Source organism: Gossypium hirsutum, chromosome A09 (genome assembly GCF_007990345.1).
Source record: "Gossypium hirsutum isolate 1008001.06 chromosome A09, Gossypium_hirsutum_v2.1, whole genome shotgun sequence".
NCBI classification, from domain to species: domain Eukaryota; kingdom Viridiplantae; phylum Streptophyta; class Magnoliopsida; order Malvales; family Malvaceae; genus Gossypium; species Gossypium hirsutum.
This window is the reverse complement of record NC_053432.1, coordinates 10,771,975-10,797,269: the sequence shown is the minus strand read 5'-3', so window position 1 is coordinate 10,797,269 and position 25,295 is coordinate 10,771,975. Positions and strand designations below refer to the sequence as shown.

The following is a 25,295-nucleotide window of genomic DNA, read 5'->3' as shown; positions in this document are numbered from 1 at the left end:
AGGTTATAAGTTTCTGTTAATTTGTGTATGTGTGTAACCTAATAGATAGAGAGAAAATTAATTTATAATGATCAACTTTTAATCTAATACATTTATCAGGTAACTAAATAAATATTAAAGTAAATATCTTAAATACCTTAAATTAAAGTAACTGATTTTTAGCTTAATTATATCTTTATATATTATACGAAACCCATTAAATAAAAGCCAGCAAATATTGGTTGTTTAAAAATTTGCATGTGATTTTCTTAAATTAAATTCTTCAAAGTACTTGAGAAAATGGGTCACAATAACTACAATTTACGAATAATTAGGTTAGAATATCTAAAAAATTAAATATTTAACCATGAAAAATCCTCACTTTAACTTCAAGCTACTAAGTTTTTATTTTAAGAAAAATAGATTTAATCACTTCCTCCAACAATTTTAAAAATAGTGTAAAAGATCATATATTCTGTTTAGACGTAATTTCTTTTTCTTTTTAATAATCTCAATTTTTAATCTCAAATTATTGTAGTAAGATTTTGGGTTAAAGTATAACAGAGCAAATTAACCCCTTTACATTTAAAAACATAGCAAATTAGTTAAAATTGTTAACTTTGCCTTTATATGTATTAAATGGCTTAAAAGTTAATAACATGTCATAAACTTTTAACTCTTGAATAACAAATCAAAACCACTAAAAGGAAAAGAGCAAATGAAGGCATCAAACACATCTAATTTCCATCAAACTATTAACCAGAAATAAACAAGAACAAATTGGTTTGGCTTTTATTGAATTCAATTTAATTTTAGATTGAATTCAGAATTTTAATTTTCAAAATTTTTTATTTTATTTTTAATTAATTTTAATGTTTATAATATATATTATATTTTACTTAATTATTTTTATATATTTATTTTTTTATATTAATATACAATACAATCATCATCATTCAACTTGCAAGTTATTTCAAATAGGGTATTTTTATTCAATGAAAGGGATACGTGATTGGCATATCAGATTCTTTAATGTTTTAATAAAAACTCTTTAAAATGAATTTAAATTAAAAAAGAAATATTTTAATAAAAATGCTATTTTAAGAAACCAATATTGTAAGTTCAACAATCTTTTCATTAGTTTGTTTTAATTTCATATTGATTGTTGTAAGCTAAATAGAAATTAAGATACATGTACTGCAATGTTCAATTTTTCTGCAGCATATCAGGCATTTGTTAGTCTTTTGGATGGATTTTGTAAGCTGAAACAGATTCTTTTTAAGCGTTTTGAAATTGGCTATATGTTTTTGGGGTTGTTTTATTTTCTTTTCTTTTTTAATTTGAAAAACCCCAAACAAAAGAAAAAAATTATGCTAGTTTTTGTGGGTCTTTTATGTAGTGTTTAAAAATCCTTTTTTTAGGGGGAAGGGATTCTGGCATTTGCTTTATTGATGAGAATGTTTTTGGGTTTTGTGGGTTTTGCTAGGATTTTTTATGAAAGTTCTACAAATTTTTATTTTGAATTGAATGGAAAAATAAAATGGAGCAGTACATTACTTATAGAGGTGTTCATGGGTTGAGTCGGGTCGGGCCTATGTGTCACAGGGCTAGAACTTTAATCTCGCAATCTGTGCGGTTTTAAAAGATCTCTTTGTTTCAAATCTACTTAAGTTATCCTAACTCTTGCAAAGAAAGAATTTTTTATAGAAATTCTAAAGGCATCAAAAATAAAGTGGAAGCAACTCAAAGATAAAGAAGCAATGAAACAATAGAAAAAGCCACAATAAAGCAACGCTTACAAGTTGTTTAAGTAAATGCTCTCAAAGTATTCTATTACTCAAGAATGAAGTTCAATGGGATACTATGAGATGATTACAAATAAAGAGGAAGGCCTCTATTTATAGTTAACCTCCCCTAAATCCAACATTATGTTAAAAAAAATCTTGTTTAAAAACAATTTTCCATCACAGCGAAAAATTAAAAAATTTGAAAACCGAGTCAGTTTGTGATATTTATATCAATAATTTTTTTTCAAAAAGTAAAAGTTTTTGTGCAAGATAGATCCTAGACATTTCTGACTTTCAACGAAACAACCTTATCTGTTATTCTCGTACCACGAATCACTTCGAGTGTGGGCTCGAACTATGGGGTGTGCCTCACATTTATTGGACAACCTTAGATGAAAATTCACGAGCAACCGAAGAAGGGCTAAACAGGCCCGACATCGGGACAAGGAGGTCCCTAACATTGGGATGACATGACTTTTTTTTTGCAATGGACGTGACAACAATGTCATGACGAGGAGAACCGGTACGTCACGAAGATTCCTGATGTTATACAACCATGTTTTGTACAGCTCAATAGGGCTTCTTCTCCCAATTGGACTCTAATTACTTAAGGGTTATCTTAGTCGTTTTAGCCCTTAACATTGAGCCTATTTAAAAGGCCTTTGTAACCTTGATTTAGATATGCCAATCAACAAGGGCTTTTCTTGAGGGCGACAAGATGTAGTTGCGTACAAGTTTTGGTGAGAATTTCATGGTAACTATGGAGAAAATTTTGTTTTTAAGTTAGGACTTTGTTTTCTGGGTTTGGGTTTGTACGTTTAGTATATTTAGGTTTATTATCACCATATTGTACTCTCGTTTGTTTACTCATTTAGTGAAAAGTCAAAGCCTCATTTTCTCGTGGTTTTTTATCCTCTTCGAATGAGTTTTTCACGTAAATATTTGTGTGTTTGATCTTCTCTATTTTACTTGTTCGTCGTTTATATTGTTTGATCCCCAAAAGATTGGTATCAAAGCCTGGTTTAGCTTCCGTAAATCGACTTGTTCAGTGACACAACAATGAATATGGATATCGATAAGTTCGACAGGAACACAAATTTTAGTTGTGGCAGTTTCGGATAATTATGGAGGTAGCTGATGTGGCCGAGGACAAGGGTGATGATTCATTGTTTTCCACATATAATACGTCTCAATGTGGAGTCGTGTCAGATATTAGGCATGTGCCTGATTTAGAGAAGAATCTCGTCCCCTTTTGGTCTTTAGGACTCGAATGCTTCAAAGAATGTTTGAGGCAAGGTTGGTGATAGAGGGTTACATTCAAGTGGAGATAGTTGATGTTTTCCCTCCTATTCGGGTATTATTGACCCTTGTTGCATTATACAACTTTGATTTAAAGACTAGGAGTCTTTCAGTTTCTAAGTTCGAGCATGGTTTAGACTTGGTTGACATTATTCAGAATTCAAGTTAGGCTATTGACAGGGCACGGAAAAAGAGGCGTGATAAATACAAGTCAAGGTGGAGATTTGTGGGGTGTGCCTCACATTTATTGGACGTTTTACAAGAACTCATCAGAGATAAAAGCGCAACATCACGATGAGGAAATATGTGACGTTGCGACAATGCGACGAGCAAGGGACAACGTCACGATGAAGGTCATTGGGACGTCAAGATGAGGCAAAGGTCTCTTGAGGCAGGACTAAAGGTGAAATCACGACAAGGAGATTCATGATGTTGCAATGTCGCAATGATATTTCACCTAATGTAGCCATGTTTTAGACTCAAAGCAGGACTTCTTCTCCCAGTTGGACTCTAATTACTTCAAGGTTGTTTTAGTATGATTAGATCTCTAATCTTAGTCTATTTAAAAGGCCCTTGTAACTTTGATTAAGTTATGTCAATCAATAAGGGCTTTTCTTAACGGCGACAAGATGTAGTTGCATATAAGTTTTGGTGAGAGTTTCGTGGTAACTATGGAGAGAATTTTGTTCCTGAGTTAACAGTTTTCTTTTGGGGTTTGGGTAACATACGTTTAGTACATTTAGGTTTATTTTCTCCATATTGTACTCTCATTTGTTTACTCATGTAGTAAAAAGTTGAAGCCTCCTTTACCTGTGGTTTTTATCCTCTTCGGAGGAGTTTTCCACATAAATATTTTTGTGTTCGGTCTTCTCTAATTTTCTTGTTCGATATTTATACAAATTGATTCCCAACAATTCTTAATTTGGATTTTTAGACTTATTTTGACATATTGAGCTTTGTTTTATGGTTTGAATATTATTTGACAATTTTTCAAAATATTTTTCATAATTTTTTTCTAAAAAAAATAATTTTCGAGAAATTTTACACTATTTTAACTATTTTAAATCTAAAATATTTGTTTATGTATAAGAAATTAAAATTAAATATATATTCAATAAAGAAACATGATTCAATTCGATTTCGAGTAATTGTAGTTTTTAAACATGCATTCTATAAACTGTCCAAACACCTCGGTTCGGGTTGGTTTTCGATTTTTCAGGTTTTCTTGCTCAGCCCTAATTTAGGAAAGTTAAGAAATCCAAGGCACTTACCTATTGGATGCACTATAGCTCAAAGTCAAGCTTCCTTACTCTTTTTTTCAACACTTGAAGCTTTTCACCCATCTACTTCAAGTCTTTTTCTCCACCTAATCAACATTTTTCATGGCATTAATATAAACAGAAGTATTAGTATACACTCCTTAGCAACTTTCTCATACTAATTACCTTAAATAGGCATGGTGGAGATGAAGAAAGAATACTTCTTTACCTTTATTTAAAGTTTTCTCTCTTTACCAAAGTGTCCTCTCTCTAGTCATGAAAACCCTAGGTTTTTAATTAATATGGTGGTGGTGGAAAACAAAGAAAAATGGTGTTTTCTATCGAGATTTAATAAAAGAAACTTTAGTTTTTTTTGAGGTTTCACTTAGAAATGAAAAAAGGAAAGAATGACCATGGGAGAAGAGTTTTTTCCTCCCCCATGGCTACTTCTGAATATGAGAAGATGAAAATAAATCTTCTTTTCGTTTCATTTTATCCACCATTTAACATTGGTTAAAGTTAAATTCAACACTAATGTATGGTTCACATTTAATCTTTATGTTATAATCCAATCTAATGACTCAAAATTAATCCCAAAAATTTGATATCTTAGAATATAATATTCCTAATAATAAATTATTGAGAAATGACCAAATGCCCTTCGGTGGAAAATTTATTATTTTGTCTCTTTTTTCCCTCTTAACACAAGTTCTTCACAACAATGGGCACTTATCAAATTCAAATACCATAATTCACATTTTAGTTTTAATTACAATATTTGTATGATGAAAACTTATACTTTTACCCTTCTTTCGATAAAAAATAGAAAATTTACAATTTAGTCACGTACTTTCAAATATTTTTCAATTTGGTCTAAAAGTGATTTTCATATTTCAAATAATCAATAATAATTTACGTTTTCTTTTTTGGTCAAATTTGCATATTAGTCTTCTAACTTTTCAAATTTTCAAATTTTATCTTTTTTCTACATTTTCACATCCACAATTATCTACATTGATTTTCATCCCCAATATCAATTCGGTTCCTTTTGAATCTAATTTATCTGACTTATTTATGAATTTTCTCAAAATTAACTGAACATGGTTATAGAATGGTACCCGAGATAGTACCAAAAATTTTGGGAACGTTACAAGATCCCTCTAGAATTGCGAAACTCTAGGAAATTAGGGAAATAGGTTATATTCCTAAATCCTATATGTAAACTATATTATTGTAAATATTTAAATTTAATTTTCATAAAACTTTGTTACTCGCTTTTTTCCTCTAATGTTTTATATAGTTATTCTATAAAATTCTTAGGCCCTAATTAAGTGAATTAAACTAAAATTAAGAAATTAAAAAAACTAATAGTCCAATGAGTGTCTCATTATGCATGTGTTAGTGTTTATGAGATTTTTAATTATTCAAGCACATTGAATTTTATTTTTAAAACATCCAAATATAAATTATCATGATGATTCAAAATCTTGTATTTAATTCAAAAAAATAAAATTAAATGTTTAATTAAATATGCACTTTAAAATTCAATAGATATACCCTACACCTAAGCTATGAAGTAATAAAACCTATTAACTTCCCTTAACCCTAGACTTTATACATAAACCTATCTAATTGAAGTATTAAAACTTCGACACAATCATTCATCTAGTCTATCATGGAAAGTCAAGATCAATAATTTGCAAATCCACTGATAACCTACTTGTTGGATCAATACCTGGATTTGGAGGATCCAAATATTTATATTGTTGCGCATGCTGGTGAGCTTCGAGAGCTTGAACAACAAGGATTCTACCTTAATCTCAATTTTTGCCTCAACCTCAACCCACGCAACAAAAAATAAGTTTAAGAGAAAAATCAAAATTTTAAAAAAAAATCCAAAAACATAAATTTGGTTATGGTATCTAAAATAATAAACACTTAATTAAAATTGTATCTTTTTTATTCGTCTAAGATGAATTTTCGACTGAGTAATCTTCTCCACTATTTTCAAGCTCATGTCTACCGAATGTTGTTTGCTTCAAATAAAAAAAAATTTGCAAAATTATTAGTAGGGTAATTTTTTAATTTCTCTACAACTTTTGGGTCAAGTTGTAAATAAGAAAAATATCTCTCGAAATCTTCTAAAATAATTTCTTCAAAGAATTTTCTCTCTACAACTTTCTCTTGAATTCAAGTGTGTGTAAAATAATGAATCGTGACTCTCTTTATATAAGGAGAGTTTAGAGAGTTCAACTATGATTAAACTTAATCACTTTAATATTAAATTTAATATAATATTTATCAATATTATATTAAATTTAATATTAAATCTATTAAATTAATAGAATATAAAATTTATCTAAAAGATAAATATTTAATTTAATTTAATATTAAAATAATCACTTTAATATTAAATTAATAAAATACTATCAAGATAAGTATGAAATTAAATTTGATATTAAGTCTTATTAAAATAATATTATTTTTTGAATAGTTAATCTAAAATCAAATTATTCGATAGAATCCTAGTAAGTGTGATTCCTCCACTACTTAATCGTCGAAGGACCACCCGTCAATTATCGAAATTTCATCGTCGTCTCCAACACTGTCATGTCCTATGGTGCCATCGTAGGTGTGAGAACCCTCACAGCACCTGAATCGGTTCAGTTGTTGCCAGTTAGGTTTTAGCCAATGACGGCCCGACCAGTCCAGTCCTATCACCGGTTGGACCGTAAACCCCATTTCACATACCAGGCCCAGTTCAACCAGTTTTTGGTTCTAGGTTTGGGTTATTGGGCCCAATTTTCAATCTTAGGTCAAACTTTCAAGTTCAATTACCCATTGAACCAATTGTCTGACTTGAAAATTAATTTCCAAAAATATCATATTTATTTTAATTAATTTAATTTTACTTGATCAAAATTAATTTTTCCAAAAATCATTAAGATTTTCCAAATTAATTTTTCAAGAAAAATTTTTAATCAAATTTTCTAGCTGAACAATTCCCATGACTGCCTAATTTAATTCCACATCGAATAAATTGACTCAATTAAATTATTTCCAAAATCATAGAATTTCCTTCTAATTCGAATACAATCTGATCGAGCTTTTGTTGAGCTAGCAGAGGGACCAATCGGACATATACGATTAGGATCTAGTAATTGCAATTATATCTAGAATCATTGTTCCAATATTTCGCAACTTACTTAATCATGGAGTTTGTCCACAAGAAGTACCATGATTGAAAACTTCTTATTGTATACTATTTATGGAAGCATTTCATCCAATTGCTTTGTCCAATGAGCTCGTCATGTGTGTGTTACCCTCATATGATATCATTAATTCCTTTGAGTTAAATTTGTTCACTCAATACAATCATATTTTATCTCATTGTCAACATTGTGTCTTCTTAAGAATTAATATAATCACTGCCAACAAATGACTATGATAAATTGCTCGTTCAAGAAGAAGAAACTCGTGGTCATGAATCATATTTATCAATCCACACAATGCCAATGAGAGAACATCGTTAACTCTTTAATCAAGCTATGAATTCCATTGTTGCTAGTAAACTCATGCCATGCACAAGTCATGTACCCAACATACCGATTATGGGCTCGATCATTGTTAAAGCATAAGCCTTCACTTAAATCAAAGCACATGAGTTACATACGCATGGTCAGTGGCTAACTCAAGATTTAGGTAAATCACACCATGAACGTCACTGTAACGCCCCAAAATTTTAATTTTTGATTTCGTGTATGTGTGACACACAATTGAGTATCTGCTTCAGTGGTTAAGTGTTTTAGGTGTGTGTGTGTGTGTGTGAGGCCCCAAGTTCAAGACTTACTTGGGCAAATTTTGGTATTTTTATAAATAAAGCCTTAACCTTGTGCAAAGGGCTTAAGTTTAATTGTTGGTAAATTTATATCAGAATGGGACTACTGGTCTGGTGGTTAAGTAGAGTGTTGAAGTGTTAGAGGTCTTGTGTTTAATTCTCTGTGATAGCGTAGAGACAGTATTTTTTCTGTAATTTCGGGTAAGAGTTGTGTTGGGGCAAAATTCTGAGTAGTTGTGTTTTTATGGGTTAATAGGGAGTGCTTTTAGAAGATAATTGAGGAGAGGTTATCAGAAAATAATCTAATTATCTTTTTGTTGCAAATAATAATAATAATAATAATAATAATAATAATAATAGAGTTTCGGTTTTCTCTCCAATTCCTCAAACTTTTTCTGACGTTTTATTCTTCTTTTTTTCTCTCCTCTGCTAATTCTTTCCCCTAGTTGCTGCCGAAATTTCCATTATTTTTTTCCACTTTTGTTTCTTTTTTTTTTCAATTGATTCGATTATTCATCGTTGGTTGCATGTGTTCGATAAATAACGATTTTGTCTATTGTTAATCGTTCTTGATTAATCTCCAAAAGGGGGATTCTTTTTTTGTGTTTAGGAGTCAATCAAGGGGCTGGTGGTTTTGAATCGACGCTGTGATTGTGCGAAGTCATGGTTAATCAAGCGAGGTAAGGATTTTGTTAGGTTTTTAGTCCAGTTCCTTCCGAAATTGGTTGATTAAAAATGAATTAAGTGATTAATCAGGAGTTATGTTGGTCGATTTTTAGGTTCTGGGGGCTTAGGAGTGCTTACGCATCAGAAACGATACCAGGTGTGTACCCGAAAGGCAAAAAACGAGATTTGGAAAAAAGCCAAAATTGCTTGCTGTCGAGAAATAAGAGAAAATGATGCAAAAAAAAATTGTAGAAAAATGAAATAAGGGTGTTATAAACTTGGAAATCAACATTTTGCACTAAAATAGTTTTGGACAATAGCAACAATTTAAATTTAAAAAATCATAAAAAATAGTACAAATTGAGTTAGAGATTGAATAAAATATGAAATTAAATTTTATTGAGTCTAGTTTTTCATAGAAGAAACTGTGTAAGCAATGGAATTGTAAATTATAAGATATAATAAATTTTGTGAGACAAGGTCAGAATGATTTTGGGTTCCCCTATTTCTGACTTTGGAAAATCATCGAAAATTGTAAAAAAATTAATTAAGGGCATAATTTATATGTTTAAATCTTTCATGAGTCTATTGTCAAGAAAAACAAATGAAAACATCATCCAAATTCTTTACTAAGTGATAAATATTTTTTAGTAAGGAAAGGTTGAAGCTATCAAACAGTAGAATAGGGATAAATTTGAAGATTTTACTGTACTTATTTGATAAACTATAAATTCTGAAAATTTTATGGTAGAAAGTTATTTGAGTCTAGTTTCAAAAACATCAAGCGTATCTTCATTTGGAATTCTGTAACTCAAGATATAAATAATTTAGTGACAATAACTCAAGTAGATAACTTTGAGTGAACATATAAGTAAATAGTGAAAACATATCTGAATATTTAGCTAGCATGGGTTACATTAAAAATGGATCACACGGTCAAGGCCAATTTGGGCCGAGTGGGCCACATGGGCATGTGGGCCCATACAGGCAAATCACATGGGCGTGTGAGCCCATTTTTACCGAAATGTTTCTAAGGTTACACGTGTCATCCAAGTCGACTGTGAACCTACTGTAAGGTCGGTAAGTGCTACTTAGACCCATAAATGTGTCAAATTGACTGAATGATATATGTACTGAGCATGTTAATATCTAAACTGAATATATGTACTGAAATTACATAATAACATATTATCCATTGTATGTTGAATTGCATTGGGTTGGGGTTGCTATTCTACAGAAGTGTACTGAAAGGCTTTAAGCCTAATTAACTGGCAGCTCAACTGCAAACTACTGTATTGTGCCGTATTCGGTACTACTTGGAGTGCAGGGATGGGTGGGTTGATTATATCCCCACATGGAGTGTAGGGTTGGACAGAGATGGTGTGTAGAAGCTGGATGGGTAGGATTTTGCTACTACATTACTATTACTGCTACTGATACTGTGATAGGCTAAGGACCTATTACATTTTTGACACTGTACTGAGATGGGCTAAGGCCCAAACTGTCACTAATACTGAAAAGAGCTTAGGCCAAAGACTGTTCAACTGTGTACTGTGAATACTGATTGTTTGTTTGTTTCTACGGGATTACACACTGGGTTTACATAAACTTACCCTTTTATATTTAAAGTGCACAGCTAATCCCCAGACTTAGACGGACCGATGCGACGGAGGACTCAGCGGTGACCACAGTAATTTTTAAACTTCATGGTTTTCAATTTACGATTTATAATTTGATTATTATTGATTATTTGGGTTGTAATTTAAGGACTCTCTGGGACTTTGGTTTTAAATTTGGGTTTTTATTTATTTATTTATTTTACTTTATGGATTTATACCTGCTAGTCGTAGGAAATTCAGTTTTCAAAAAGTTAAAGTATTTTCTAAATGCATGATCACTTAGACTGTTTTATTAAAGCTTCCGCAACGAGGGGTGTTTCAAAATAAATGTTTTAAATGAATAAACACGACTTCGTAAATTCTAACAAAGGTTTATTAAAGATAATAACATGAAATGTTTTCATCGTAACAACGAGGTTTCAAAAACACTATCGCGTGACATTGCCAGATACGACCATAACGTTTAGGCCAAGTTTGGGGTGTTACATTTAGTGGTATCAGAGTTAGGTTGCAAAACTCGACTGTGGATTATGGGTTTTATAAAAAAACAGGCTTTCAAAAAATTGATTGATTTCCAAATGATTTGAAATGTTTTTACTGAGTAAGTGGTACACCGAGTCTCCGGCGCCGATCCTGTAAGTATTCTGAACTGTGATTTGTTTTAAACTGAAACTATTATAGACAGTATATTCTGAAACAACTATAGGTAGTAAAATGTACTAAAAACACTCTAGTTAGTGCATACTGAAAATTGTAGAGAAACTAAAAGCTGTAGTGAAATTGCGATTTACAAAATGAATTCTGAATAACGGATACTATTTTATATAAAACATTTGTTAATAAACACTGGAACTGTAACTGATTCATAAAACTGTTAACACAGATAAACGTGATTAGACAATGAGCGCACAAGGTATCCGCAGACGGGGTACTAGAAGCCGAGGTAGAGGCCACAGAGGAGCTCGAGCTGAGCCCTTTTCATAGGGTCGCATACCGAATTTGGATACGAATGAGACGCTAGTGTCGCATGCTACTGAGGCTGGGTCTCAAGATCGCATAGCTGGGGATGACTCATTGCACCAGGCTATGCTAAGGATTTTAGAGAGGGTCGTTAGGTCCAATACTGGATATGAGGGCAGAGGGTCTGTTACGAAACGACTCTAGTCCAATAGAGCTGAGCTCTTCAGGGGTGTTACTAGAGTTGCCCCTAATGTGGCCAAGTACTAGATTGAGGCCACGGAGAGGATCATAGATAACTTAGAATGCACCCCAGAGCAGAAATTAAAGGGTACAGTCTCACTGTTAAGGAGGGTACTCAGCCCGAACGTCTGACCTGAGAGTTCTTTAAGACCTCCTTCTAAGGAAAATATGTGGGGGCAAGCTACGTGGATGCTCGTAGGAGGGAATTCCTGAATCTAACTCATAGAGATCGATCGGTGGTCGAGTATGAGGCCGAGTTCCTACGATTAAGCCGCTATGCGCGAAGTATACTGGCTTCTGAGTATGAGGGATGTATTCGTTTTGAGGATGGGTTCAGAGATAATTTAAGAGTTCTGATAGCTCCACAGAGGAAGCATGATTTTTCTGCACTAGTGGAGAAGACGAAGATCGCCGAGGAGGTTAAGCGCACTGTAAGAACAAGAAGGATTCGGAGCCCTCGAGTTCTGCATAGAAGCCTAAGAGAAAGGCCAGGGCTAATGGGCCGGTTAGAACTGGGCCCCCTTTTACTGTTACTGGATTGTAGCCATGTACTGATTGTGGTAGACGCCATCAGAGCAAGTGTTGGAGAAGGACTGGAGAGTGTTTGCGGTGTGGGTCATTCAAGCACCGTATTAGGGAGTGTCTGTTGAGGGTATATCAGATACAAGCTTCGGATACTGGTACGGCACAGCCACAGAGGGTAATGCAACAACCACCAAGGGGCCGTGGACAGGCCAGAGGTGGTAACGGTATGGGTCATGGATAGAGAGCACCGGGCAAAGGTGCTGAACAGGATGAGGCGAAACAGTCGGCCCTAGTTTATGCTGCTCATCGCCAATAGGATGGAGATTTTCCAAACGTCATCACGGGTACGTTCTTTATTCTTGATGTACCATATATTGTCTTGATAGGCATAGGGTCTACTCACTCATACATAGCTAGCAACATATCTGGAAACTTGGGGATTTCAATTGAGAGCACTATAAGTAAGGTTACGATACTGATCTCGTTAGGGCAATCTGTTAGAGTTAGCAAACTGTATAGGGACATTCCTTTAGAGGTACAAGGGGCAATCTTCCTGGCTGATTTGATGGAGCTTCCATTTGGGGAGTTCGACCTAATTCTAGGGATGGACTGGTTGGTTAAGCATCTTGTTAGCTTGGACTGTGCAACTAAAAAGGTCGTACTAAGGACTAAGGAGGATAAAGAGGTAGTCATGATTAGAGAACACCGAAATTACTTATCTAATATGATCTATGCACTGGTGGCAGAGAAGATGGTTCGTAAGGGATGTGAGGCATACTTGGCCTACATAAGTGTTTCAGATTCTGGAGATTCTACAATTAAGGATATTAGAATAGTAAAGGATTTTCTGGATGTCTTTCCTAAGGAGCTACTGGGGTTACCTCCGAATCGCGAGTTGGAATTTGGGATTGATCTACTTCTAGGTACAGCTCTGGTGTCCATCGCTCCCTATCGAATGGCACCGAAGGAGCTTGTGTAGCTTAAAGCTCAGATTCAGGAGCTGTGCTATTGATTTCCGAGGCAGTTGGGAGGATTATCTGCCACTAGCGGAGTTCACCTATAATGACATCTTCCAATCTAGCATCCAGATAGCACCTTACGAGGCACTGTATGGTCGTAGGTGTTGTACTCTTTTATGTTGGATTGAGTTGGGAGAGTGACGTGTTCTGGGTCCTAAGTTAGTATCGGAGATTGAGGATAAGGTTAGACTGATTCGGGATTGTCTGAAAATAGCATCTGATAGGCAGAAATCCTATACGGATCTAAAGCGTCGAGAGATTGAGTATTCCGTGAGGGACTTCGTATTTCTCAAGGTCTCACCATGGAAGAAGGTACTGAGGTTTGGTCGTAAAGGCAAGTTGGGCCCTAGGTTTATTTGACCTTATCGTATTCTGAAACGAGTGAGATCGGTTGCTTATCAATTGGAGCTACCTCCGGAGTTGGATCGGATTCATGACGTGTTCCACATCTTTATGTTGAGGCGCTATCACTCTGATCCTGCTCATATTGTTCCTATTGAGGAGATTGAGGTGAGGCCAGACTTGACCTTTAAGAAAGAGCCGATTCAGATTCTTGATCGTGATGTTAATGCTCTGTGAAGAAATTTTATCCCTCTGGTGAAGGTTTTGTAGCGTAATCATAGTAATGAGGAGGCGACGTGGGAGCCTAAGGATGCGATGCATCAGCAGTATCCTCCTCTATTTTGATCAGGTAAATTCCGAGGACAAGATTTTCTTTTGGGGGGTAGAGTTGTAACGCCCCAAAATTTTAATTTTTAATTTCGTGTTTGTGTGAACAAAATTGAGTATCTACTTCAGCGGTTAAGTGTTCTAATTGTGTGTGTGAGGTCCCAAGTTCAAGCCTTACTTGGGAAAATTTTGGTATTTTTATAAATAAAGCCTTAACCAGTTTAATTATTGGTAAGTTTATAAATAATTTGGAATTTTGGAACTTAAGATATAAATAATTTAGTGACAATGACTCAAGTAGACAACTTTGAATGAACATATAAGTAAATAGTGAAAACATATATGAATATTTAGCTAGCATGGGTTACATTAAATATTTCTAAGGTTGCACGGGTCGCCAAAGTCAACTGTGAACCTACTGTAAGGTCATTAAGCACTACTTAGACCCCTAAATATGTGAAATTGACTGAATGATATATGTACAAAGCATGTTAATATTTGTACTGAGAGCATATCATCCATTGTATGTTGCATTACATTGGGTTGGGGTTGTTATTCGGAGGAAGTGTACTGAAAGGCTTTAAGCCTAATTTACTAGCAGCTCAGCTGCAAACTACTGTTTTGTGCCGCAATCTGTACTACTTAGAGTGTAGAGATGGGTAGGTTGATTATATCCCTACATGGAGTGTAGGGTTAGACGAAGATGCTGTGTAGAGGCTGGATGGGTAGGATTTTGCTACTGCATAACTGTTACTGCTACTGATACTATGATAGGCTAAGGCCCTACTGTATTTTTGACACTATACTGAGATGGGCTAAGGCCCAAACTATCACTAATACTGAAAAAGGCTTATGCCCAAGACTGTTCAACTGTGCCTGTGAATACTGATTGTTTATTTGTTTCTGCAAGATTACACAATTAGTTTACATAAACACACCATTTTTGTTTAATGTGCACAGGTAATCCCCAGACTTAGACAGATCGGTGCGACAAAGGACTCAGCAGTGACTACAGTAATTTTTGGACTTCATGGTTTTCAATTTACGATTTATAATTTGATTATTATTGATTATTTGGGTTGTAATTTAAGGACCTTTTGAGACTTTGGTTTTAAATTTGGGTTTTTATTTATTTATTTATTTTACTTTATGGATTTATACCTGCTAGTCGTTGGAAATTCAGTTTTCAAAAAGTTAAAGTATTTTCTAAATGCATGATCACTTAGACTGTTTTATTAAAGCTTCCGCAACAAGGAATGTTTCAAAACAAATGTTTTAAATGAATAAAGATGACTTTCTATGTTCTAACAAAGGTTTACTGAAGATAATAACATGGAATTTTTTCATTGTAACAACAAGGTTTCAAAAACACTATCGTGTGACATTGCCAGACACGGCCATAACGTCTATGCCGAGTTTAGGGTGTTACAGTCACAAGTGAATTAATTCACAAACAGATTCAGAATTAATTTAACTTGGGTCCAGTCCAATGTATCATTCTTCCAATGAGTACATCTATGTCTCTACCTGTGGATTCAACTACTCCGATAGCCAAGACTAATCATCTCCCCAATTGGAATTGTAGACAACATAATAATCCTTCTAAGTATTTGAATCAAACGCTCACTTTGATTCTTTTACGGTATTACAGACTCGTTTAGATTATCTACTGAAGTAGTTGCCTTTCCCGCAATGCAAACATTCTTACAGTGCTACATATCATAAGTTTAAACTTAGACAATTAATGAGCTATTATTTGTTTGTCACAATTTCGCTATGCATGCAAAACAGGAAAGACAGAAACACAAAAGACATAATAGTGAAATGTGAAATTAACTTTATTTATTTATTCATCGTTCAAATACATAGAAAATAATTACATGTTTACTACAATATGGACACATTTCCTAATAGCTCCAGCAGCTTGGCCTCCTCCTCGACCTCTGCCATGAGGTCATAGGATTATCCATTCTTTAACTTAGCCAACTTTAGCCTCTACCTCCACTTCCACCTCAACCTTGTATGTTAATTTCATGTTCCTTTCCAAGGACCTAGTATTAGATGTTTTTTCAAATATACAAGAAGCTCCCTCAACTAATAGAAATTGGTTTACCATGGGTCTTAAGTCGTTCCACATAAATCATGGATAGGGAAAAATTATCATCCTTAACCAATGCTACCTATAAGATATACTAAAAATGATTGGCTCAATGCATAATGTGTTAGGCATGTTTAATAACCTAATTGCATTAAGTCCCTAAGCAGAAATCTATATCATGATACTCATCTATGTTTTATGGATTTGTTATAATTTATTAGGCCATCTCGAACTATCATAAGACTAGATCAGACTAATTCCACTAAATGCAAGGAATGCATATAAGTGGCGTGCACTCATTAGAAACTTGACTATATACATGTGCATCCACCAATAGTACGACGATAATCTATTACATTTGGTACGCCATCCACTGCAACTGCAAAAATAATGCATTTAAATTCAATTATGAAAATAATTACATTAATTAAATATTAATGTAAGAAACAAATTATCGAATCATATGATTGAACAACAATATATGATTGAATTGCTAGAATATCATCTTTTCAATAAATTGTCTGGATGAACCATCTTTAAAGTATCAAATGTTAGTACCAATTTTTAAATATTTAGAATGTAATACATTTTATAACATATGTTTTCAAATTTACCTTCTAGTAAGAGGAAAATCAAGATTATCAGAAAGGTAAAGTATCGGTATCTGATTATTGTTTAAAGTGTTTTGGTGAATTAAGAGTAGAGATAAGTAAGTAAATTGTTTGTTTTGATTAAGTATAGAATTCTTTGTATGTGCCATTTGGCGAACTCTTAACTTGGCGAAGATATGTGGTTTGGTGGACTCTTTTGTTAAGTGTACGCCACCCAGATGCTTTGGCGAACTCGCTTGGTTTACTGGTGAATAGATTTGTTTACTATTTTAGTAAGATAATTTAGTTAGTTAAATTGAGATTTAGCTAGAATGGAACTAAGCTACTGTAGATGAAAAGACATAATTTTTCATAAGCACATGTAATCACAAGAATCAAGAATATTAGTTAATTATCAGATTTTTCTACTAAAGATTGTCTTTATGCTTAAGTATATAAGGATAGCAGTGCCTTCACTGAAAATCTTTGTGTTTTCTCTGTATTCATCTCCCTCTTTGATTTTCTTTGAACTTTTTGGAAACCAAAGTCCAGAAAACCTATCTAAAGTTAGGTTCATTGTAGTCAGCCAACTTATACATTTTCCAAAGCTCTATGGTAATTTCTGGTGAACCCTAGGTTATTCTTAAGGTTATTTACGTGTTTTCAACTCTACATGCATAAGTGTCAGATTGGTGTGTAAGGAAGGAAATTTCCTTTTTTGGGTTAAGTGTTAATGTTTCGTGCATGCATGTTTAGATTCGATGAAGTAGTAATATGATATGTTTAAATAATCTTATTTTTAGCTTAAGACACTACTAAAGGTCCGAGTGACAAAGGCAAATAACTTGTTATTTAGATCTTGTTATATTTTTGGTGAGTTTTTTTCTTACTTCCATGTGTTGTGATTATCTTTACTTTTATAATATTGTAAGGTAAGTATTATTACTCTGTAGAGGATGATCAGTGTATGTGTGTGAATAATGGTTTTCTGTCGAAAGTCATTAGTCCAATTTATGTATGCCTAGGATAAGAAGTATGGGTCATTTTATGTTAAGTCATTACCATCTTCTTCTGATATGAATGATATGATATAAGCTGATCTACAAAAATAGAGTTAAAGGAAATATGTTGTGTAGCCTCTGGTAGGGCAGATATATATTGCAAACTGGATTGGCATAACACAATTAAACATGCTACTGAATGATTTTGAAATGGGGAGCTATAAGGAGAGAGTGTATATGAATGAAACGGAAACATCTGATATGAAACTGACTCTGAATTCTAGGTATGTGGCTGGCATGAAAATGGAATGTCTGTGTTATGGTTGTGTTGGCATATAGAATTCATCCATGTGACATGCTGTAACACCCCAAACCCAGCCTAGACGTTATGGCTGAATCCGGAAGTGTCGCATGAAATGGGTTGAAAAACCATTGTCATTAGGTTAAAACCTTTCCAATTCATTAGCCTTTAGAGTTATTATTAATTTCAAAGCTTTCTTTCATTTGATCATTTAGAGTTAAAATTTTTTGTAGCAGAAACTTGTAAAAATCATTGCGTCCAGAAAATTCGTTCAAAGTTTTATAAAACCATCACAGTTATAAATAAAGTAAAAACAAAAATCCAAAACCAATGTCAAAATTTTAAAAGAGTCCAGAGTCCAAGAAAAATACAAACTCGAAGCCAAAACTTAATAACCCAAAAACAAAAACAGTAAAATAGGTGGTCACCGTCGAGTCCTCCGCTGCACCGATCTGCCTATGACTGTGGGTTACATGTTTAGACAAAAAGAAAAGGAATGAGTTTATGTAAACTCAGTGTGTAACCCAGCAGAGTTAAGCATGTACACATACATAATATTACAAATCAGTCAGATTCACAATCGGGCATCACCATGTCAAGTACAGATACAGATTCGGGCCTGAGCCCATTTCAGATACAGACATGCAAATCAAATAACAAAATCCTACCCCCATCCTCTACACACCATCTCCGACCATTCGTGCACACAATGTGGGGTTTAGAACACCCACCCAGCCCTACAAACCACACTGTACCGATGCGGCACATATCAGATATAATACAGCTGTGCTGCCAGATATTAGGCATAGCCTGCCTTTCAGAACACTTTCTCTAGTATACATCATCCCACCCCAATCACAGTAACAGAACACGTATATAGAATTAACAAATAAATCACATTTAACATGCTTACATAATCAGATATCAAATAAACAAACATAGGCATACTCATAAACATATTTCAGTCTAACAGATCAATTGGTTATAGGGTTAGATAGCATTTACCGACCCCATGATAAGGCCACATTCAATTAGGACGACCCATGTGACCCAAAGGAAAATTTCAGTAATATAGACCCACACGCCCATGTGGGTTGCCTATGTGGCCCACACGCCCGTGTAGCATATACGCCCAGGTTGGCCTTACCTGTGTGGATCACACGGCCTGGCCCAGTTACCATACGCCTATGTAGCGTGCTCGTGTGGGCCAACACACCTAATTCGGTCTAGCCCGTGTGGCCCACACAGCCACACTCTAGCCATCACATGGTCGTGTCTTGTGCACAACCTGGCCTTCGTCGATTACACGACTGTGTGGCGTCGACAGTGGGTTTTTTAGCTTTCGTCAAACCTCATTTTTCTATATTTCGGGTACACACATGATATCCTTTCGCTGTAAAGCAATCCCGAGCCATCCAAAAGCCTAAAAAAAGAGCACCCGTCAACGATTTAGTGAATTTACTAACAAATTTGATACAAAGGAAACGATACGAAACTCACTTACCGCCAACGACTACCATTGCTACAAGTTCTAAACCGTCGAAACTCTAACGAATGGTCCCCCGTCAATTCCTTCACATAACAATCTTATTGAATTATTATTCTTTCGAAAACATCCCATTAAGAAAAACTCCACCATTTGAATACACTTCAGCCAAACCGAAACCTTGCTTACCTAGACACACGGCAACCACGAAACACGACACAATAAAATTACCACGGTAAAAAGAAAGAATTGAACGATGAAAGGGAAGGAGGAAAAGAGGGGAAAAGAAATGTAAAGAAAAAAAAGACGTTAACTTTTTTCTAGAAGGGAGAGGAAAACCAAAAACTAATCAGATATCCCACAATCCCTTAACTCTCTTCACTACCCTACTTTTGATAACCTCCACAGAATTTTTGTTTGACAAAAACTCTCTCTCTCTCTCTCTCTCTCTCTCTCATTCAAACAAACAAAAGTAAACTCCTACGCTTGCGCAGGGATTCGAACATAGAACCTCCATACCACACACAGACTCTCTTTCCATTCAAACTAGTAGGCTCATTCTAATCTGATTCCACAAATAATTAACACAAGCCCACTCCCTAAACACAAGATTTAGATAAAAAATCTCAAAATTTACTAAAGGTAGGGCTTGAACTTGGGACCTCTTAGACACTTTCAGAACACTTAACCACTGTAGCAGATACACAGTTGTGTCAAAATCTCACAAAAATAAAAAAAAATAAAAAGAAATTTTGGGGTGTTACAATTCCACCCCCTAAAAGAAATTTTGACCTCAAAATTTACCTGACCAAAATAGATGAGGATACTACTGTCGCATCGAGTCCTCAGGTTCCCACGTGGCTTCCTTAGTGCTATGATTCTGCCATAGCACCTTTTCTAACGGAATGGACTTTTTTCGCAGAACCTTAACATCGTGATCCAGAATCTGAACCAGCTCCAACTCAAAAGTCAAGTCCGACCTAACCTCGATCTCCTCAATTGAGACAATATGAGACGAATCAGAATGGTACCGCTTTAGCATCAAAACATGGAATATGTCATGAATACAGTCCAGTTTCGGATGTAGTTCCAACTGATAAGCAACTGGTCCCACACGTTTCAGAATCCAGTATTGCCCAATAAATCTAGGGCTCAGCTTGCCTTTCCGACCTAACCGTAGAACTTTCTTCCACGAAGAGACCTTAAGAAACATAAGGTCCCCCACAGAATACTCAATCTCACATCTCTTCAGATCCGCATAAGACTTCTGTCTGTTGGAAGCCACTTTCAAATGATCCTGAACCAGTCGAACCTTATCCTCAGTTTTAGAAACTATCTAAGGACCCAAAACTCGATGTTTGCTCAGCTCAGTCCAACACAAAGGAGTACGACACTTACAACCATACAGAGCCTTGTAAGGTGTCATCTGAATACTAGCTTGGAAACTGTTATTGTAAGCGAACTCAACTAGTGGTAGATAATCCTCCTAAGTACTTCAGAAATCAATCACGCAACTCTGAAGCATATCCTCTAGTATCTGAATCACCTTCTCAGATTGACCATCGGTCTAAGGATGGAACGTAGTACTGAAGTCCAACCTTAAACCTAGAGCCTCATGCAATTTCTTCCATATACAAAAAGTAAAACAATGATCTCTATCAGAAATAATCGAGACAGGGACCCCATACAGTCTTACAATCTCAGAAATGTACAACTTCACTAGCTTTTGCAGAGAGTAATTAGTTCGAACCGGAATGAAGTCAGCAGATCTGGTCAACTGATCCACGATGACCCAAACAGAATCCTTGTTACTGGGTGTCAAGGACAACCCACTAACAAAATCCATAGTCACTCATTCTCATTTCTATAAGGGAATCTTGACTGGATGCAATAAACTCGAAGGCAACTGGTGTTCAGCCTTTTCTTGCTGGAACATCAGACATCGAGCCGCAAAGTCAGTAACCTCACACTTTAAACTCGACCACCAGTATAGCTCATGAAGGTCACAATACATCTTATTACCGTCGAGATGTATAGCATAAGGGCTACTATGCGTCTCCCTCAGAATAGACTGTCTCATATTAGAATCGTTCGGTACACAAATCCAGCCTCGAAAACACAAAATACCATCACTACTCAATCCAAAATCTGCAGTAGTACTACTTTTAACCTGACTAAACTGCACACCTAGAGTCTCATCTATTATCTGTTTATCTCGAATCTGCTCAATCTAAGTCACCATAACTTGCAACTTGGCCAATAAAATCCAATCATCATACAAACTAAGGCGAGCTAACCATATTGGCTTTATCTGGATGATACTCTATCGTGCAATCATAGTCCTGAAAAAGCTCAATCCATCGACGTTGTCTAAAATTCTACTCTTTCTAAGTGAGGAGGTACTTGAGGCTTTTGTGATCGGTGTAGATAATACATCTCTCACCATACAGATAGTACCTCCAAATTTTCAGTGCAAGGACCACAGAAGCTAACTCAAGGTCATTTATTGAATAGTTGGTCTCATGCATCTTTAACTGACGGGACGCAAAAGCCACAACCTTACCACTCTGTATCAGAACACAACCCAATCAAACATGCGACGCATCACTATATACCACAAACTCCCTTCCAGATTCAGGCTGTATCAAAACAGGCGTCTGAGTCAGAACAGATTTGAACTTCTCAAAGCTCGATTGCTGCGCATCAGTCTAGACAAACGATACACCCTTATGCAGAAACTTAGTTAACGGTGTAGGAATCAAAGAGAACCCCTCAACGAAACGCCAATAGTATCCCACCAAACCCAGAAAACTGCGGATTTCAAAAATATTCTTAGGTTGTTTCCAATGCAACACAACATCAATCTTCCTAAGATTGACTTGAATCCCCTTAGCAGAGACTACGTGCCCTAGAAAGGTCACTTCCCGAAGCCAGAACTCACACTTGCTTAGCTTAGCATAAAGCTGCTTCTCACGAAGAATCTGAAGCACTACTCTAATATGCTCATCAATATGCTCATCATGCTCATCTTTAGTCTTAGAGTATACCAGAATGCCGTCGATGAAGACTACAATGAATTGATCCAGATAGGTCTGAATTACCTGATTCATCATATCTATGAATGTAACTGGTACATTTTTCAACCCGAAAGGCATAACTAAGAACTCGTAATATCCATAACGAGTCCTAAATGCCGTCTTATGCATATTTACCTCCTTAACCCTCAACTGATGATACCCTGAATGGAGATCGATCTTAGAGAATACAGAAGCCCCTCGGAACTAATCAAATAAGTCTTCGATCCTCAGAAGTGGATACTTATTTTTAATGGTTAACTTCTTCAGCTGCCAATAATCTATGCACATCCTCATGGTCCTATCCTTCTTCCTAACAAACAATATTGGTGCTTCCCACGGAGACACACTAGGAAGAATGAAACCACGGTCCAACAACTCTTACAGTTGAGCCTTCAGCTCTGTAAGCTCCTTCGGTGTCATACGATAGGGAGCGATAGACACTGGAGTTGTACTCGGAAGAAACTTAATCCCAAACTTCACTTCTCGATTCAGTGGTAATCCGGTAACTCCTCAGGAAAAATGTTCAGAAAGTCTTTTATTGTTCTAATGTTCCCAACAGAAGAGTCCCCAGAACCAGAAATACTTACGTAGGCCAAGTACGCCTCACAACCTTTTCAAACTAGTTTCTTAGCTACTAGTGCGGAGATCACATGTGACAAATAGTCTCAACACTCACCAATCAAAACCACCTCCACATCATCCTTGGTTCTCAAAACGACCCTCTTAGATGCACAATCTAAACTGACTCAGTGTTTAACCAACCAGTCCATACCCAAAATTAGGTCGAACTCCCCAAACGAAAGCTCCATCAAATTAGCCAGAAATATCTCCCCTTGCACCTCTAACGGGATATCCTTATACAGTTTACTAATCTAAATAGACTGGCCCAACAGGCTTATCATTGTAACCTCACTAAAAATACTCTTAACCGATAACCTCAGATTTTTGGAAACAGAACAAGCTATATAGGAATGAGTAAATCCTATGTCTATTAGAGTAAAGTAAGGTACATCAAATATAAAGAACGTACCAGTGATGACGTCAGGAGCATCTTTGTCCTCTCGGCGACGTGCAGCATAAACCAAAATAAGCTGCCTTGCCTCAGTCTGACTAGTACCCCTGCCCAGTGCTCTCTGTCCACGACCCAAATCGCTACCACCCCTAGCCTGTCCACGACCCCTAGGTGGCTGCTGAACCACCCTCTGTAGCTGTACAAAACCCAGAGCTAATGCTTGTATCTAATCTGCCCACTGTGGACACTCCCTAATGAGATGCTCAAGAGACCTACACCTCAAACAAGCCCTAATCCTCCTCCAACACTTGCCCGAATGGCGCCTACCACAATCACTACAAGGCTGCAACCTAGTAGAAGCAACAGAAGCAACAGGGGCCCCCACTCTAACTGGCCCATCAGATCTGGCCTTTTTCTTAGGCCTCGGGACAGAACTAGAGGGCTCCAAATCCCTCTTATTCTTACCCCTCTCCATCTCTCTATTCTGGCGCTTCGCGCGCTTAACCTCTTCAGCAATCTTTTCCTTCTCTACTAATACTGTGAACTCATGCTCCCTGTGTGGAGTAATCAGAACCCTCAAATTATCCCTCAGTCCATCCTCAAAATGAATACACTTCTCATATTCTGATACCACCATACCTCGAGCATAGTGACTTAGCCTCAGAAATTCAGCCTCATACTCGGCCACAAATCGGTCACCTTGCATGAGATTCAAAAACTCACATCTGCAAGCATCAACGTAATTGGCCCCCACATATTTGCTCTGAAACGTATTCTTAAAGAATTCCCAAGTCAGACGATCTGGCTGAGTGCCCTCCTTAACGGCCAACCACCACTGGTATGCCTCGTCGCGAAGCAAGGAGACTATACCCTTCAATTTCTGCTCTGGGGTACAGTCCAGATCGTTCATAATCCTTTCAACAACCTCTAATGTAACACCACTAACCTGTATCCAAAACTGGAATAGGTTTACGGAGCATTATCGAAAATTTCAGAACATTTTCAAATAATTCATAATATTTACTGTTCATCGCGAAACTGTCCACTTGAGTTATAGTCACTAAATTATTTATATCTAGAGCTACGGAACTCCAAATTAAGATTCGCTGATTTTCCCTGAAATTAGACTCACATAAAATTTTCAGAATTTATGGATTAGCCAATAAGTACAGTTTATTCTTCAAAGTTACCCCTTTTTTGCTATTTGACAGCTTCGACCTTTCTTTACTAAAAATTAATTATCTACTCTTACGAAATTCGAATGATGTTCCCTTTTTTTTTTGAAAATAGACTATTAAGGATTTTAAACATATAAATTATAACCCATAATTATTTTTGTACAATTTTTAATGATTTTCCCAAATCAAAACAGGGGATTCTGAAATCATTTTGACTCTATCTCACATAAATTCAAATATCTCATAAAATAAGATTCTTTTGCTTACAAGGTTTCTTCTATGTAAAACTAGACTCAATAAGATTTAATTTCATATTTTATTCAACCTCTAAGTCGATTTTCACAATTTTTGGTGATTTTTCAAAGTTGAACTACTGCTGCTGTCCAAAACTGTTTTAGTGAAAAATGTTGATAACTAAGTTTATAACGCCTTCACTTCCTTTCCATTAAACCCTATACATGCCATATAAACCTTAAAATGCACAATAAAATTTACCGAAGTAATCTGGATAGTGTGCCCTGATGTGTTGATCCGATCCACCAATTTCACGTCAATCTACAAAGAATATTTAACACACAGGAGTAAGCTTATGAAAGCTTAGTAAGGTCATGGGCACAGAAAATAATTCTTACCGAAAATATTATAACAATTATACAATATCTAAATTCACTAACTCCTCCTGTCAATCACAA

At 35.6% G+C, this 25,295-nt stretch overlaps 1 protein-coding gene across 1 annotated transcript; it reads right to left on the bottom strand.

The window, feature by feature from the left end:
- Nucleotides 1-18,301: 18,301 nt before the first annotated feature.
- Nucleotides 18,302-24,418, bottom strand: LOC121206543 (uncharacterized). The gene is made up of 3 exons (XM_041077523.1): nucleotides 23,444-24,418; nucleotides 19,355-19,422; nucleotides 18,302-19,273 (listed from the first exon to the last, which is right to left on the bottom strand). The coding sequence occupies exon 1, from the start codon at nucleotides 24,333-24,335 to the stop codon at nucleotides 23,652-23,654; it is 684 nt and encodes a 227-aa protein (XP_040933457.1). The 5' UTR covers nucleotides 24,336-24,418; the 3' UTR covers nucleotides 18,302-19,273; nucleotides 19,355-19,422; nucleotides 23,444-23,651.
- Nucleotides 24,419-25,295: the final 877 nt, after the last annotated feature.

What these genes read in the sequence shown, in the direction of transcription:
- LOC121206543 (XM_041077523.1), bottom strand. Translation starts at nt 24,335, where the DNA reads ATGAACGATCTGGACTGTACCCCAGAGCAGAAATTGAAGGGTATAGTC.